Below are 16796 nucleotides of genomic sequence, written 5' to 3' on the forward strand. Positions count from 1 at the left end.
GTCTGATTCTTTGATATGGCAACCAGCAAGAGATGGTTTTGTGAACGTTTGAATGATGAGAAACCCAACTAATAAACAAGCAATTAAAAATTCAGTGGCAAAAAAAATTCAGTGGCAAATCAGATTCTGTTGGTCCCTAGTCTTTAAAAATGTCTTTTTTTTTGGGTCCGGTTGTGGGGCCTGAACTCTGGGCCTGGGCGCTGTCCCTCAGCAATTCAGCTCAAGGCTAGCGCTCTACCACTTGAGCCACAGTGCCACTTCCGGCTTTTTTCCTTTTCCTTATGTGGTGCTGAGGAATGGAACCCAGGGCCTCAGGCATGCAAGGCACGCGCTCTACCACTGAGCCATCTTCCCAGCCCTAAAAATGTCTTTTTATTTTATTATTTTATTTTATTTTTTGTCCATTGTGGGCTTGAACTCTGGGCCTGGCACTGTCCCTCAGCTCTTCAGCTCAAGGCTAGCACTCTACCACTTGAGCCACAGCACTACTTCTGGCTTTTTCTGCTTATGTGGTACTGAGGAATCAAACCTAGGGCCTCATGCATGCAAGGCAAGTACTCTACCACTGAGCTACCTTCCCAGCCCCTTTATTTTATTTTTATGTCGGTCATGGGGCTTGAATTCAGGACCTGGGCACTGTCCCTCAGCTTTTTGTTCAAGGCTAGCATGCTCAAGGCTTTGAGCCACAGCACCACTTCCAGTTCTCTAGTGGTTAATTGGAGATAAGAGTTTCACAGACTTTCCTGCCTGGCTTGGCTGGCTTCGGATGGCAATCCTCAGATCTCAGCCTCCTGAGCAGCTAGAACTACAGGTGTGAACCATCAATGCCCAGCATGCTTTTTTAATTTTATGACTTAATATCACTACAGTTTTAATTCAGCAACTCTTCACACCACTGACACTGGTTGGCCATTTGATCAAGTTTGTGGTTGTAGTCTATTCCATTCACAGTGTGCAGCTAAATGGAATTTTATGCATCTATCCACACGGGCATGCCCCAAATATCTAGCAATCTTTTTCAGTACCTCAGGAGGCCTTTCCCACAAGGTTAACCAAGAGAATGAAGTCTGAGTGCTCTGTAGCGTCCTGTATGTAATGAGTTAAACTTCTTTTATGCATAGGAGAATTGAGGAAGGAATCACACACATTTTCTATGATCTATGGTTCTCACTAAGAGCCAAAGTGAGACTGTATTCAAAGGATGACGGTGTGCCTCTGATCGCTTCAGAGCCTGATTCACAAGCAGTTCAGAGATTCCTCATTAGGCCACTGGGACATTGTAAACTCCTCAGCTAGTTCCACATCCTGTACTTTGCCATCAGTGTCCACAAAGTGAACACATAGAGCTGCAAAACTCTGATGCAACTTACTAATTCAGGATCTGGGAAAGACTAGATAGGAATATGGGCTGGACTCCATTACTTCACAGATCACTAGGAAACTATGACACTGGAGCCTAAGCCATTCTTGGGATCACATGAGAACTGTGATTATGTTGTTTATTTGAAATCCTTATAAATTAAAATAGATAAATACTCTAATATTTGGGCAGAATAGATGTACACATTAATGACATATTCATACCAAGCCATACAATATCCAAAGGGGATTTGTCTTTATATTTAGACAAGCATGAAATTGTTGTAAAACCTACAGTTCTCTTTGAGAATCTAAGGACCAAACCTCCTTATATGTCATTTTTTTTTTTGTCGGTTGTGGGGCTTGAACTCAGAGCCTGGGTGCTGTCCCTGAGCTCTTTCACACAAGGCTAGCGTGCGACCACTTTGAACCACAGCTTTATTTCTTCATATATCATTTTAGATAGCACCTTCTTTGGTATATTTGTCAGAGAGGAGCCTCTGGTAATTACTCAGTTTCACCATCTGGAATTTTGAAGTATTTCCACTTTGATGAGAAACATCTTTTCTAAAAGGAAAATAACTTTTGTAATTTATTTGGATGTGTACAGGAAAATCAACCACATGATGTTTGTAGGAAGTGTGTTAAAGGTTGAATCTAGGGCTTGAGTGTGCTAAGCATACTATCTACAACTAGGTGCTATCTTCAGCTCTGGGTATGATTTCTATTTTTTGTTTTTGTCAATCATGGGGCTTGAACTCTGGGCCTGGAACTAATTTCTTATTAAGAAAGAATTATGTGAAGTGAAGAAATGTGTAAATGAAAGAGTGCAGAAGTGAAGAAAAGTTTAGTTGTAGTCCAACAAGCAAGAAGGATTACTATCCATCCTCATTTTGGTGAATTTCCCTCCATTTCCTTTTCTCTGTTATCATTTCCTTTTGTGCTTTCTTTCTTCTCTCTCTCTCTCTCTCTCTCTCTCTCTCGTCAGTAGTGGGGCTTGAACTCTGGGCCTGGCGCTGTCCCTCAGCTCTTCAGCTCAAGGCAAGCTACCACTTGAACCACAGAACCACTTCCGGTTTTCTGGTGGTTTATTGGAGATAAGTATCACGGACTTTTCCTACCCTGGCTGGCTTTGAACTGTGATCCTCAGATGTCAGACTGCTGAGTAGTTAGGATTACAGGCGTAGGCCACCGGTGCCTGGCTCCATTTATTTTTGGATGGTGCTAGAGTTTGGAACTTGACCTTCCAATTGCTAGGCAGGGGTCTACCATTGAACCGCAAGTCCAGCATTCTTCCCCTAGTTTTTCTATGCATTTACAAAAGTATAATGGCATTGAGATTGATTTAATCACTGTGAATTCTTTCTTCTCACTTAATATTTACCTTTTGGTCCTGGAGGTCCAGGAAGTCCGATTCCTGGGATTCCTGGTTCCCCTTCAGGTCCAGGGAGACCAGGATCACATCTTCCCATGGAGCCAGGGAGACCTGAAACAGACAGACAGACAGACAGACAGATACACACACACACACACACACACACACACACACATTAGCAATTTGCCTTCATCTGTCTTTTAAAAGAAAATATCTAAGTTCTAATGTTCTAAGTTCTAATGTATCATCTCTGCCCTTTTGGGAAATTAAGAAATAATAATTTTACCAATAATAACACCAATCTTTCCTGTCCAACACTAGCTAATGGGCAAATAAATTTTGTTCTAGATATTGGGAGCTCTGTGTTTACCTGTGCAAAACTTTTAGAGCACAATGAGAGGGAAATTAAGTTGCAAATAAAGGTGCTGTGAAAAATACCTTATTAACCACTGATAAACATTGATTTTTTTCTCCTTACCCTCAAAGTTATGTAGACTGTTCCTTTTATTTTTCTTTCTTTTTGTGGCCCTGGAGTTTATGCTCAAGGTTTCATACTTGGCTAGACAAGTGCTCTGCCCCTCGAGTCATACTTCTAGCCCTTCTTGCTTTGGGTATTTTTGAGATAGGGTCCACACTTTATGCTCAGGTTGGTCTTGACTGTTATCCTCCTGATCTCCACCCTATGGGTTATAATCCTATAATCCTATAATGCCTATAATCCTAGGCATAAGCAAGTGTGCCTAGCTCAGAACTCCTTTTAAGTAATTATATCAGCTCTCCTTTGGAACTTTTATATAAGAAGGACAAGCAGTAATAATTTGCATAGCCTTAAAGGTAACAAGTCTGATCTGTTTGCTTATCTGAAAGTTTCTGCCCTTTGGAGCCAAGAAATGTATTTTTTTATTATAATGTGGGCAATATTTTCTCAGGAGAGTTGACCATAAGAGTCTCACTTGAGCGATCCTATGATAACATGTCTTTCATAGTATAACAGTCACTAAATCAAAAGGGACATATGACTGCCTTACCTGTTATCACATCCCAGACTTGGAATCAAGGGGACTTACCAGGGGGGCCTCGGGGGCCCACGCGGCCAGGGGGCCCTGGAGGTCCTGGGGGGCCTGGGACTGGGAGTGAAACACTGGGTTCTCCCTTAGGACCTGAAGAACATTTGTCACAGTGAGGTTGGGTGCATATTGAAGGCTGTCATGGATGATAGGGATGTGTATACATTTATACACACCCTAAAGGAAATCAAAATAATAATTTCTGCCTCCACAGAACTCAAAAATTGCTAAAGTATGACCAGCCCATGAAAACATTCTTATTCAATCAACAGATGCTTGTAAGACTCTGCTATTGTCTAGGAAATATTTTTCATGAGTAGTCCACAAACCTGTTGAATGGCGTCCTTTTACAAAAAGTTGATAATATGGTATTACGTTGGTGAATCCTGGGAATATTTACTTACTGAGGAACTAGGTTGACTTTTTGGTTTCTCTTCCTTTTCTTTTTTTTTCTCTTCTCTTTTCTTCCTTTTTTTGGAAGTACTGGAGATTGAACTCAGGGCCTTGCACTTACCAGCAGGTGTTATACTGCTTGAGCCGTCCTCTTAGCTCTCCTCTTTGATTTTGCTTTAGTTATTTTTCAGCTTCTTTCAGACATGTTTTGGCTGGGGCCAGCCTCTAACTACCATGTAATTCTCTCCACCTCTTAGGCAGATGGACCCACAAGTGTGTTCTATACTGTCCAACTTGTTTTGTTGAGATAGGGTCTTGTTAACATTTTGTCCTGACTGGCCTGACAGGTATGATCCTCCTAATTTCCACCTCCCAAGTAGCTGAGATTACAGGCATTCACCACCCACATATCCTGTTTCTGAGACAAGGTCTTCAAATCTAAGGCTGGCTGATCCTGCGGCTTCTACTTCCCAAGTGCTAGGACTGCAGGCATGAATCACTGTGTTTTAATGTAGCAGGAAAATAGTATTATTTTTTTTTCAGTCATTTGAAAGTGTAAAACCATTCTTAGTTTGTGAACCACCCAAAGACCGATGATGGGTTGGATTTGGTCTATGGGCTTGCTAATGCCTGGATTAGAACAACAGCATCCAACCCCCCCCCCCCCACAAATAATAGTCTCCATTAAAATAATAAAGAGTGATAAATACACACACAGAGTACACTTTATAAATGTGTGGACAGAAATGATGTATTCAATGAGTACAGACATGTGTGTGAATACTGGGGTAGATACCCAAAACACTTGCTACAAATGGAGACATTATAAGATGATTTGAATGCCATTAAGGTGGCATGGCCGTAATCACAGCATTCAGCTGAATGAGGCAAGATAATTGTGAGTTTGAGGCCAGCCTGGGCTACTAAGACTGTGTCTTAAGGAAGACAAACAACTGGAAATGGTGGCTCAAGCCCAGAATTTTAAGCTACTTGGGAAGTGGAGTTTGAAGAGTTGAGGTTCGAGGACATCCCAGACTAAGAGAACACAAAAGAAAGAAAAAAAGCATTTACAAGACTAACTTGACTAGAGTAGAGCCAACCCCCAAATGGGCTGGTGGAGTGGTTCAAGAGACAGAGTGCTTGCTAGCAAACAAACATTAACAGAAAGACCGAAAGACACAGAAAAGAAACAAAAGAAAAACAAATACAAGGAGTAACCAGGACCACAGTAGTAGTATGTGTTTAGAACTCTTGGTACCATATGGTACTCATCAGCCACAACACAGAATGCAGAACTGTGTCTTCAGCCCCTGGGGATTCCAGGAGGTAAGAACTTGAAACTGTTACCAGACAACTTTTTTCTTCATTGGTCTCCAGTAGTTTGAGGTTTTGTTTGTAACCTGCTTATTGAGTTTCAAATTAAACAAAACAAATGTGCCCTAACATTGTTGGGCCTTGAGGCCTAGAAAAAGCTGCTATGTATGACCTGTTGCTTGGTTTATTTTTCTCCTCATTGACTGCTACTCCACCCTTAGGAGCGATTCATTTAATAAACATCAGTAATGGATACAAATGGTCCTAGGAAATTTCAGCAAAATTACCAAGTAATCAGGGAACATGGATTTTCTTTTCCCGAGTCTGAGTCTGGATTCTACATGTTAGAAACAAATTTACATATACATATACATAGTATATATGTAATATATAATATATATTCATTTGCCTTGAAGAAGCTTCTTTAGTTCTGAGAACCATCAACCCATTCCTTAGGAAAACAGGACTGGAAAGAAAACTAACCAACCGGCTTTTCCAGGCAGTCCTGGGGCTCCAGGAAGTCCTTGGGTGCCCTTTGGACCTGGCTCTCCCTGGGGTCCACAGCCAGGTGGTCCTGCTGGTCCTTCAGGTCCTGGAGGCCCAGGGGACCCAGGATTCCCTGGAGGACCGCGGTCCCCCTTCTCTCCACTCAGGGCCTGTGACAATAGAAGGTATTTGTGTTGTGCTTCATTCTCATGTCTCCTTACCACAAATTAATTAATCACACCCCACATGTAAATACCAGCTTGAAGTAAGAAGCATTTGATGGGAACTAATATTAAAATAAGAGTGGGTTTTCTACAATATTGGAATATTATATGAGCTTGAAACAATCTTGAGTGCCACTTGAATATCTTAATGATCTACCACTGAGCCACCTTCCCAGCCCTAACTTGAGTTATTTTAAATGACAGAACACTGGCTCTGGGGCTGGGGGTGTAACTCAGTGGTAGAGCACTTGCCTAGTCTGAGCAAGTCCCTGGGCTCTAGCTCTAGTGCAACAAAACAAAACAAAACAACAAACAAAAACCACTATCTCTCTTTGTTTACTACCATATTCTTGAATGATCGGCTTTCCATACATTTTTCACTTAAAATAATGAACACTTCCCCAGAAATACTTACTAAAATTTTCTCCTATTAGTCATTTTCTAAACTTCTTTATACTTCATTGATATAAATACAAACATATAATTTGTATACAAGACAGAGTATTATCAAGGTAGAACTTTAATGCACGCGTGCATGCACACAATTCTAGGTTTTGAGCACAAGGTTTGGGAGCTGTCCCTGATCTCTTTTGCTCAAGGCTAGTGCTCTATCACCTGAGTGACAGCTCCACTTCTGGCTTTTATGTTTGTTTGTTTTTTGCTGGTTTATTGGAAGTAAAAGTCTCTTGGAATTTCCTGCCAGGGCTGGCTTTGATCTGCAATCCTCAAATCTCAGTCTCCTGAGTTAGCTAGTATTACAGGGGAGAGCCACCAGCACTGAGCTGCCAACCACTTTTGGGGAGTAAATCAGCTTATATCTTAACTATGGATTTCTTAGCCGTAGGGTGGATAACTTGTGAAAAACTGCTAAATACCAACCGGGTCGCCCTTAGGTCCTGGTGATCCTTTTAATCCTGGAGATCCAGGAATTCCATCCGAGCCCTTTCTTCCTGGTGGTCCTCTGGGCCCAGGCTCCCCTGGTATGCCCATTTGCCCCTGGGGCTGAGGTGTTTCACCTTTTTCTCCTTTAAGTCCTGGAGCACCCAGGGCACCTGGAAATCCCTAGGGTGGTACAAAAATGCATTTGCCCTGTACTTTGATAGTTGCCTTTGTGTTCATCTTAAAAACAGTGTCAACCAAAACTTTTCAATTTTAATGAACACGGACTTTTTTTTAACATACATTTTCTTTGCTTCCCAAATATAATTTCAAGCTTTCTGTTTGTTTTACGTTGTTGTGAACCGCTCAAAATGTAAAAATATTCTGTTAGGCCCTATAATTCAGTATAATACAGACAATAATACAACTCAACACAATGAAACAGAATAATTCAGTATGATACAACAATAATCATTTCAATTAGATTTGAGTGCTGGCAAATGTGAACATGCATCTCTGAATAACAATTTAAATCTACAAGTAATTCTTTTACATCAATATAATTAATTAATGCTATATATAATTGTTCACGATTGATCATTGTAACTGCCTTGTTGAAATATAATTTACATGCTATTGAATGTATCCTTTGTAAACATAAAACTCAATGACATTTAGTAAACTTACGAAATTATTATAAAAAGCATTAAAATGTTTCCAACTCGTTCCTGTAATCCCCCTAAACCATCTGCAGTTAATCCCTGGGCCTGTCTTCAGGGAACTCATGCAGCAACTGATCTGCTGTCTATCTCTGATACTATTGAACTTTATTTATAAATCCATTCATTCATGCATTCATTCATTCCAAAAGTGTCTTCTCTTATCAATTAAAAAGTACCTAGAATCTGCTACACAAATGGATAACCTATGTGTTATGTACCCATAGGTCCAGCATGTTCCATTTTTCCAAATTGAAATGATAACTTGAATGATCCTGAAATCTTACCGGAAATCCTGGGGGACCTGCACTCCCTGGGGACCCTGGGCTTCCTTTAGCACCAGCCGGACCTTGTCCTCCTGAAAAATAATGCATTAGTAACTATGATTCCCCAAGTCTATGTGGCCAGCAGCACTCAAGGTATGAAGAAATTAGGGCATTTTTTTTTAAAAGGAGGACAGAATGACCACTTCTATTGTAAAATATACAATGCAATAAGAGAAGAAAGGGAAAAAAAACAAACAACAAATGTGAGGATGAAGGGAAATTCACATGTCCGGCATATGTGTTAGTGGGAGTGTAAATTAATGCATTCTATAAGTGTGTAAGTCAGAATGGAGGTTCCTCAAAAAAAACTAAAAATAGAACCATCATTTGATCCTGGTGCACCACACTTGGGCATCTACCTAAAGCCGTGTAAATTGGCATACATTAGAAATACTTGCATACACGTGATTATTCTGGCACTACTCAAAATAGTCAAGCTATAGAATCACCAACAAATGAAAAGATAATGAAAGTGTGGTATGCATATACCGTGGAATGCTAATCGGCCAAGAAAAATGAAATCCTGCCATTTGTAGGAGGAAGAATACAAGTAGAGATCTTCATGTTAAGTGAAATAAGCCAGACTCAGACATAAGTCATCCGTTTGTGGGGCAAACTAGGTTCTCTAGCAATCTAATGCCTTTAGCAAATTTCCCAGGGTGTATGCCTTACAAAAACACACATAGGCACACATTTTGGACATACCTGGGATGCCTTTGAGACCATCAAACCCTGGCAATCCTGGAAGACCAGGGGGCCCTGGGATATAAGAACACTGTGTGCACACAAGGCCTGCTTCTCCTACAACAGGAGAGAGACATTGCATTAGTGATAACTTACACCAACTCTACAGCAGGACTCATTATCTATGTGTTCAGTGATCTATTGCACAAAGACATTTTTTTAATGTAGTAAAAAATTGTATAGGACACTGTACACCTTAATTAAGGTGTATTGTATCTGCTTACTTTTTTTTTGTTCTGACCTTTACAGTTCTTCTGAGAAGAAATTCTAAGAATCTAGCACAAAACAGCTACTATTTCTAATCTTTCTCCTTGCATACAGGATAAAACTCACCTTCTAGGGATAGTCAACAATGCAGAGTGCTGAACAACAAATGAATGGTTTTAGCTAATTCTTTGGTAACAAAGCCATCCCTGATAAGCTGCTGTTTGGGCTCACAGCGGTCTCAGTGGGAGAAGATCATTGGCTCTGATGATGGGATTCTTTAACACTACAGACCGAACAAACCTTTGGGGCCATCGACTCCTGGGATGCCAGGGGACCCCGGATGGCCTGGCGGTCCACGGTCACCAGGTGGACCTTTGCGAAAAATGACATCACCTATAAAAAGATATACAGGTAATTCTTCAGTGGTGTTCATATCAGTTAGCAATGTGTAAGTGCTATATACATTTCCCTCCTTTTGGTATAGGAAGATGAATCTTTAGAAATGTATTGTCTACAATGGAAAGTTCTGATGGATGTTAGCCAGCCCTTCTGTTTGCATCACATAGCTGCATTTAATTTTATCTATTTTGAGGCAGTATCCCAGGCTGGCCTCCTACCCCAAATCCTCGTGCCTCAGCTTCCTGAGTTTTGGAATTGTATTATAGCTGTGTACCACCATGTCTGTCTTCAAATGTACTTTTTTTTTTGATACTGAGGTTGTACGTCATTTTTGTCACAAAATTAACCCATGGTATCTTATTTCCTGTCATTCCAAGACTATTCTGTTACCATGTTCAAGCAAAGGGTCAAAATCTCATTGTGCACATCTATCTTGATACATTTTATCTCCCCATGCTTATGAGATGCTAAATAGATATTGACTGAACAATGGGTTCTGACACAGGTCGTTGGTTTTCTCCCATAACATACTTTGCTATCCTCAAGACAGTTATTAAGGAAGCTGTTCACTGTCTTTCACAACTACTAGGATGTGCTGGATAGCCCACTCTCTAAAAATGGGACAGCACATTTTCTGAACTAAGTTTTGGTCTTGTATATCACAAGTAGGTTAAAGGCAGTGAAACAGCCTGTTAATAAATAATAGCTGTAACCTCCCCAAATTCAGAACAAGTTAATAAAGAAAAGATTTAATTTAGTTGGAACATGATACGTATGTGTCATATTATGTTTCCTTGACTACAAAAGAAATGTTTGTTTTAGTGAACTTGTCTTTTAATGAACTTGTCTTTGAATGGCTGGGGTATACAGTTCAGTGATAGAAGATTTATCTAGAATAAAAAAGGCCATGGGGCTCCAACCTGAGCTACACACACACACATACACACCACTACCATTACCACCATCACTACTGACAACGAGCCCAACAACAGTAACAATAACAGAACAAAACCCATACTTGGCTAATCATCTCTAAAGAGTACTGAGAGCAGTTTAATTCTTAATGTAAATTTAGATATAAACTCATCCACTTATATGATTGCATGTACTTAACACATCTTCGTAACCATTTCACATTGAATTCAACAGTGAAGCCTACAATGTTGCAGCTCTCATAGAAAATAACGGGCTTGAAACAGGAAATCAGACCCAGTCTCTGACCTCTGAGAGCTTTGACTATGTGTGGGAGGAAGTGATATGTACAGGCGATGGGAAACATTCTAGAGCCAGGGATGAGCCCAGGTGCTGTGAAAGCCTTCTGCAGGAACTGAATTTGAAATCTGGAAGCCAAAGGACAGACAGCTGTCACTTGGGAAAGGGAAGGTGGGACACAGGCTCTAGACAGAGAGCATATAGTAGGTGCAGTCTCCTAGGTAAAGGAACACTGCAGCTCTGGGGTACAGATACCAGCCTTAAGCCTTTACTTGCTACACATGCTCCACATATTAGCCTGGCTCTCTGTAAGAAGCCAGAATTAAATCTACTTCCAGAGAGAGACCCAGAAGGCTTGAAAGTGTTGCATTTTTTGACATGTAGGAAAGAAATTCAGTTTTGCTTTGTTTTTCACATGGTCCGCACCACAACTTGTCAGATTTGTTCCTGGATATCTGTTTTCACTAGTGGGGTCGTTTCTCAAAATTAATATTGTGCTAAAGGACTCCACCCCCCACTAACCAGATAGTAATCGATACTAAGAGTTTTTCTTTTGGATTTTCTAGGCTTATAAACACATTTCCCACACATAGCAAATATTTCTTCCTCTTTGAAAATCGATCCACCAACAAGTCTCTTTGGAAGATGGAATGAAACACAGGATCTCAGAGCCTTCCAGGAAAGGCAAGTAAGATACCAGAGTGATTTAGATCTTCTCAAGGACTGGTTGTAACTGAGTCAACACTACATACTAAACTAAGCAGGAAAAGGAAAAGGCAAGGAGTCTCTGTGAGAACCTCGGAGTGAGCACTCAGATCCTTCAGAGCATGTACAGCTATGGCCTCCTGCCCCGAGACCTTCTTCTGTCAAGATCTGGGATGCGCTAGTGACCAGGCAAACACATTTGGAAGTGTGGATGTGTGTGTGTTGGGGACAAGGGTTGTGGTTAGTTCTGTCCTGTGGGACAAGTCTTTGTTTCTTGGGAAAATAGTTGCTGGTAGATAAATTCCTGTCTCTCTCTTTCCCAGGATAGATTTTCCTGGGACACGTTCTTAAAGATGGGCTGTAGAAGCTGGTATGTGGCCAAGGCCAACTTGATATCCACCTGCCCTTCCCCATGACTCTCCCCTTGTCCACGCTGCCTTCCTGCTCTGCCTTCTGCCAGGGTGGCATTTGCAAAGTCATCATTCCACCCCAGTTCTTTCCCCAGAGAGTTCTAGAATGAAAGATCACTGGAAAGATACCTCAGCAAAACCCACACAGACGGATGACCAGCATGAGTTGTTTATTTCCCCTCATTTCCACACATCAGTCACCGGGTGTTGTTATGTACGCTTACCTGGAGGTCCTGGAGGTCCTGGTGATCCTGGGGGCCCTGGTGTCCCAGGACAGCCTGGAGACCCGGGAAGCCCCACCATGTCCTTTCCCGGGGCTCCTCTCTTCCCTTTACTTCCTTTTAAGCCTGGCCATCCAGGGGCTCCACTGGGGCCAGGCTTTGATGATCCTTGGAAATAATAATCAGTGTGGTATGTTAAACTCTCTCCTGATAAATATGTATTCATTTTCCAGTTGAAAGCAAACATCCAATGCCTATTTACAGGAGTGACACAATTGAAAGACATACATAAAATATACAAAATAGAACATGAAAATCCCTTTCCCCCCTTCTTTTGCAACCTTGTTAAATTAGATTGCAGTGAAACAAAGTGTGAAACATTCCATTCCCAGAAGATGTATCATTACAAAGCACTGACACAGAGGTTGGGATACATTATAAACTTAAAAAAAATTATTACAGGGGCTGGGAAGGTGGCTCAGTGGTAGAGCGCTTGCCTTGCATGCAGGAGGCCCTGGGTTCGGTTCCTCAGCACCACATAAGCAAAAAAGAAAAAAGCCAGAAGTGGCACTGTGGATCAAGTGGTAGAGTGCTAGCCTTGAGGTGAAGAGCTGAGGGACAGCGCCCAGGCCCAGAGTTCAGGCCCCATGACCGGACCCCCCAAAAAAATTATTACAGAGGTGATGTACAGAGGGATTACAATGACATGAGTCAGGCAATGAGGCCATTTCCTTTCTTACAGTGTCTTCTTCCTTCCCTCTCTCCCAGTCCCTCCCTCCTGTCTCCGCCCATGAGTTGTATAGTTCACTTTCATCAGTGTCCAGTGAGCTTTACTGCTGCACTTTTCCACTTTCCTTCCCTTGAGTGCTCCCCCTAACCCTTCTGAAGATATACACTTGAATACACCATGCATAAGGAAAAGAAGAATCATAAAAAAGAATCATAAAACAATAAAAAAATCAAAAATTAAAAATTAAAAAGAGAGCTCCTTTGTTTGCATATCTTAGAGTTTATTTATATATATTATTTTATACAACTATGAAGAGGCACTTGGGCATCACACCTTGTGTTTCTCCCCTAAAAATATCCTCTTTTAGTCTCACTGTGTGTGAATATCTTGAATCCTGTATAATTTGTCTTGTTCCAGTGTATTTTAGACCTAATTTATGCATATCAGAGGGAACATGCACTGTTTGTCTTTTTGAGATTGGCTTACTTCATTTAACATGATTTGTTCTAGTTCCATCCATTTCCCTGTGAATGACATTATTTTATTCTTGCTAATTTTATTCTTTCGAATGGATATATAAAGTTTCATTGTGTATAGGTACCCACAATTTTTTGGATCCACTCTTCTATTGTGGGGCATCTGGGCTGTTTCTATATCTTGGATATTGTGAATAGTGCAGCAATGAACATGGATGTACAGGTGTCTTTATCATATCCTGGCTCATGATGTTCTGGGTAGGTGCCCAGGAGTGGTATTGTCAGGTTGTAGGGAAGATCTGTGTTTAGTTTTTTGAGGACCTGCTGTCCAGAATAGTTATACTAGTTTACGTTCCCACCATCAGTGCAGTAGGGGTCCCTGCCAATGTTTGTTGTTGTTTTAATTCACAATGTTGGCCAATCTAACTAGGGTGAGATGGACTCTTGGAATTGTTTTGATTTGCATTTTCTTTATGGCCAAGGGTGATGAGTGATGAGCATTTCCTCATGTGTTTCTTTGCTATTCTTTTTTTTTTTTTTTTTTGGGTCCGGTAGTGGGGCCTGAACTCTGGGCCTGGGCGCTGTCCCTCAGCTCTTTAGCTCAAGGCTAGCGCTCTACCACTTGAGCCACAGCGCCACCTCCGGCTTTTTTTCTTTTTGCTGTGTGGTGCTAAGGAATCGAACCCAGGGCCTCAGGCACTCAAGGCAAGCACTCTACCACTGAGACATCTTCCCAGCCCATTCTTTGCTATTCTTATCTATTCTGAGAAGTCTCTCCTTAGCAATCTTGACCATTTAGTGATTGGTTTATTAGGTTTGGGAGGGATTAGGTTTCTTGAACTTCTTATATATTGGATATTAGGCCTATGTCTGATGAATTGCTAGTAAAGGTCTCCCATTCTGTTGATTGTCTTTCTAGTTTCATAAATATGTCCTTAGCTGTACAGAAACTTTTTATTCTGATGTAGTCCCACTGGTGAAGACTCCTTATATATGATATTAGGCCTGTGTCTGATGAATTGTTGGTAAAGATCTCCAATTCTGTCGATTGTCTTTCTATTTTAATAACTATGTCCTTAGCTGTGCAGAAACTTTTTTATTTTGATGTAGACCCACTGGTCAAGTCTCTCTCTTATCTGTTGTGCCCATTGGACTCTTTTCAAGGAGTTTCCACTTACACCTACAAGTTCTAGTGTTTCTCCTACTCTCTCTTGCAGTAATTTCAAAGTTTCAGGTCTGACGTTGAAGTCTGATCAACTTTGACTTGATATTAGTGCATGGTGATAAATAGGGATCCACTTTTAGTTTTTGCATATGGATGCCAAGTCTTCTCAACACCAACTATTAAAGAGGCTATCCTTATGTATGTCTTTGGTTCTCTTATCAAGTATCATATAACTGTAAATGTATGGTTCTGTTTCTGGGTTTTCTAATCTGTTCCACTGATCTTCAGGTCTATTTTTTGTGCCAATACCAAGCTGTTTTTGTTTACAGCTCTGTAGTAGGGCTTGAGGTCTGGTATTGTGATAGCACCACGTGTTTTTTGTTTTTTGTTTTTTTTTGCTTATAATTGCTTTGCCTTTTCTAGATCTTTTGCTATTCCATATGAATTTTTGGATTGTTTTCTCTAAGTAAAGAATGTCATTGGGATTTTGATGGGGATTGCATTGAATTTGTGTATCATTTTTGTTAGTCTGGACATTTTCACAATATTGATTTTATCTACAATCTACTTGGTCATAATATATGATTTATTGATATGTTTCTGGTGGCTAGTATTTTATTGAAGAGCTTTGTGTCTGTGTTCATCAGAGAAAGTGATTTGTAGTTCTCTTTTATTGTTAGATTCTTACCTGGTTTCAGGATAAGTATGATATTGGCTTCATAGCATAAGTTTGGAATTGGCCCTTCTGTTTCTATCCCGTGGAAAAGTTTGAGGAGTATTGGTATAGTTCATCTTTAAAGGTCTTATAAAATTCAGCTGTGAATCTGTCTGGGCCTGGGCTTTTCCTTGCTGGAAGACTTTTGATTACTTCCTCAATCTTGTTGTGTATTATTGGTCTGGTTAAATGGCTTATATCTTCTTGGTTCAGTTTAGGCAATTTGTATGTCTCTAAAAATTTGTCCATTTCTGCTAGTTTTTCCTTCTTTTTTGAGTATAGGTTTTGAAAGTAATCCTTTACAATAATTTGGATTTCTTGGATTTTTTTGTAATGTTTCCTGTGGTTTTGAATGTCATCTCTTCTTTTCTTTGTCAGTCTCACTGGTGGTCTGTCAATTTTATTGATTTCTTTTTCAAAGAACTAGCTTTTTGTTTCATTGACTAATATATAATTTTTAAGGTCTCTATTTTTATCAATTTCTGCTCTAATCTTTGCTCTCTCTCTCTCTCTCTCTGTCTAGTAGTTTGGGGTTTGGTTTGTTTTTCTAGCAGTTTCAGTTGCATCATGAGGTTATTTATTTGAGCTGTTTCTGTTTTATTTATGTGTGCACTTAGAGCTATAAACTTTCCTCTCAGCACTGCTTTTGTTGTATCCCAGAGGTTCCATTTTGATGTGTTTTCATTTTCATTGAACTGTAAGAACTTTCTAATTTTCTCCTTTATTTCTTCTGTGACCCGTGTGTTATTCAGTAGTGTTTTATTCAGTCTCCATATGCTTGAGTGATTTCTGCAATATGTTTTATTGTTGAGAAGTAGTTTGTTTCCATTGTTTCCATAGGATGCAAGGAGTTATCCCAATCATCTTGTATTTGCTTAGGTTCTTTGTGTGTCCTATGATACCATCACTTTTGGAGACTGTTCCATGGGATATTGAGAAGAATGTGAATTGGATCCTTGTTGGATGGAATTCTCATAGATATCTGTTAAGTCCATTTGGGTTATAGTTCATTTAATTCAGAGGCTTCTTTGCTTATCTTTTGTTTTGTTGACCTGCCTTTTAGGGAGAGTGGAGTTATCATGCTCTGTAAGTTCAAAAGTGTTTGTTTGATATATTTAGGTGCTTTGTTGTTTGGTGCATAAATACTGACCACTGTGATTTCCTCTTTGTGGATCATTCCTTTTATGACTATGTAATAACTTTCCTTATCTTTTTGTACTGATTTTAATGAAAAATTTATATTACCAGTTACCAATATGGCTACTTCTGTCTTATTACAGGCTGCATTTGCATGAAAGATCTTTTCCATTCCTTCACTTCTTTGACTGTTGTGATATAAGTCTCTTTGAGGCAACAATGGTTGGATCTTGGTTTTTGATCCAATCTGCTGCTCTACTTCTTTTGGGTGGGGAATTTAGTCTGATTGTGTTTAAGGTTATTATGGAGAGATAAGTCATGTTTCCTGCCATTTTCTTGATTTCCTGTATTTTGTTTCTTTCTTCTTCCTGTACTTACTAAACTAGTCTTCTAGTGATTTCTATCTCATGTGCTTCCTTGACTTTGGGTTAGTGTTCATGACTTCCTTTAATTTTTCTTTGTCATGGAAGGTTTTAGTTTCATTGTCAGTTGTGAATGATAGCTTCACTGGATGCACCAGTTTGAGTTGGCAG

The 16796-nt window shown here is 40.1% G+C and overlaps 1 protein-coding gene across 1 annotated transcript in view; it reads right to left on the reverse strand.

The window, feature by feature from the left end:
* The window catches only part of Col4a3 (collagen type IV alpha 3 chain), a 140367-nt gene that overhangs the window by 36350 nt on the left and 87221 nt on the right, over positions 1-16796 (reverse strand). Inside the window, exons 21-28 of the mRNA XM_042679024.1 lie at positions 12044-12208; positions 9394-9486; positions 8848-8943; positions 8104-8174; positions 7098-7280; positions 5996-6164; positions 3802-3894; positions 2744-2845 (exon numbers count right to left, since the gene is read on the reverse strand). Of these exons, the coding sequence (XP_042534958.1) occupies positions 2744-2845; positions 3802-3894; positions 5996-6164; positions 7098-7280; positions 8104-8174; positions 8848-8943; positions 9394-9486; positions 12044-12208 (972 nt within the window). The remainder of the gene's footprint in view (positions 1-2743; positions 2846-3801; positions 3895-5995; positions 6165-7097; positions 7281-8103; positions 8175-8847; positions 8944-9393; positions 9487-12043; positions 12209-16796) is intronic.

Source organism: Dipodomys spectabilis, unplaced genomic scaffold (genome assembly GCF_019054845.1).
Source record: "Dipodomys spectabilis isolate Male_0828 unplaced genomic scaffold, ASM1905484v1 ptg000051l, whole genome shotgun sequence".
NCBI classification, from domain to species: domain Eukaryota; kingdom Metazoa; phylum Chordata; class Mammalia; order Rodentia; family Heteromyidae; genus Dipodomys; species Dipodomys spectabilis.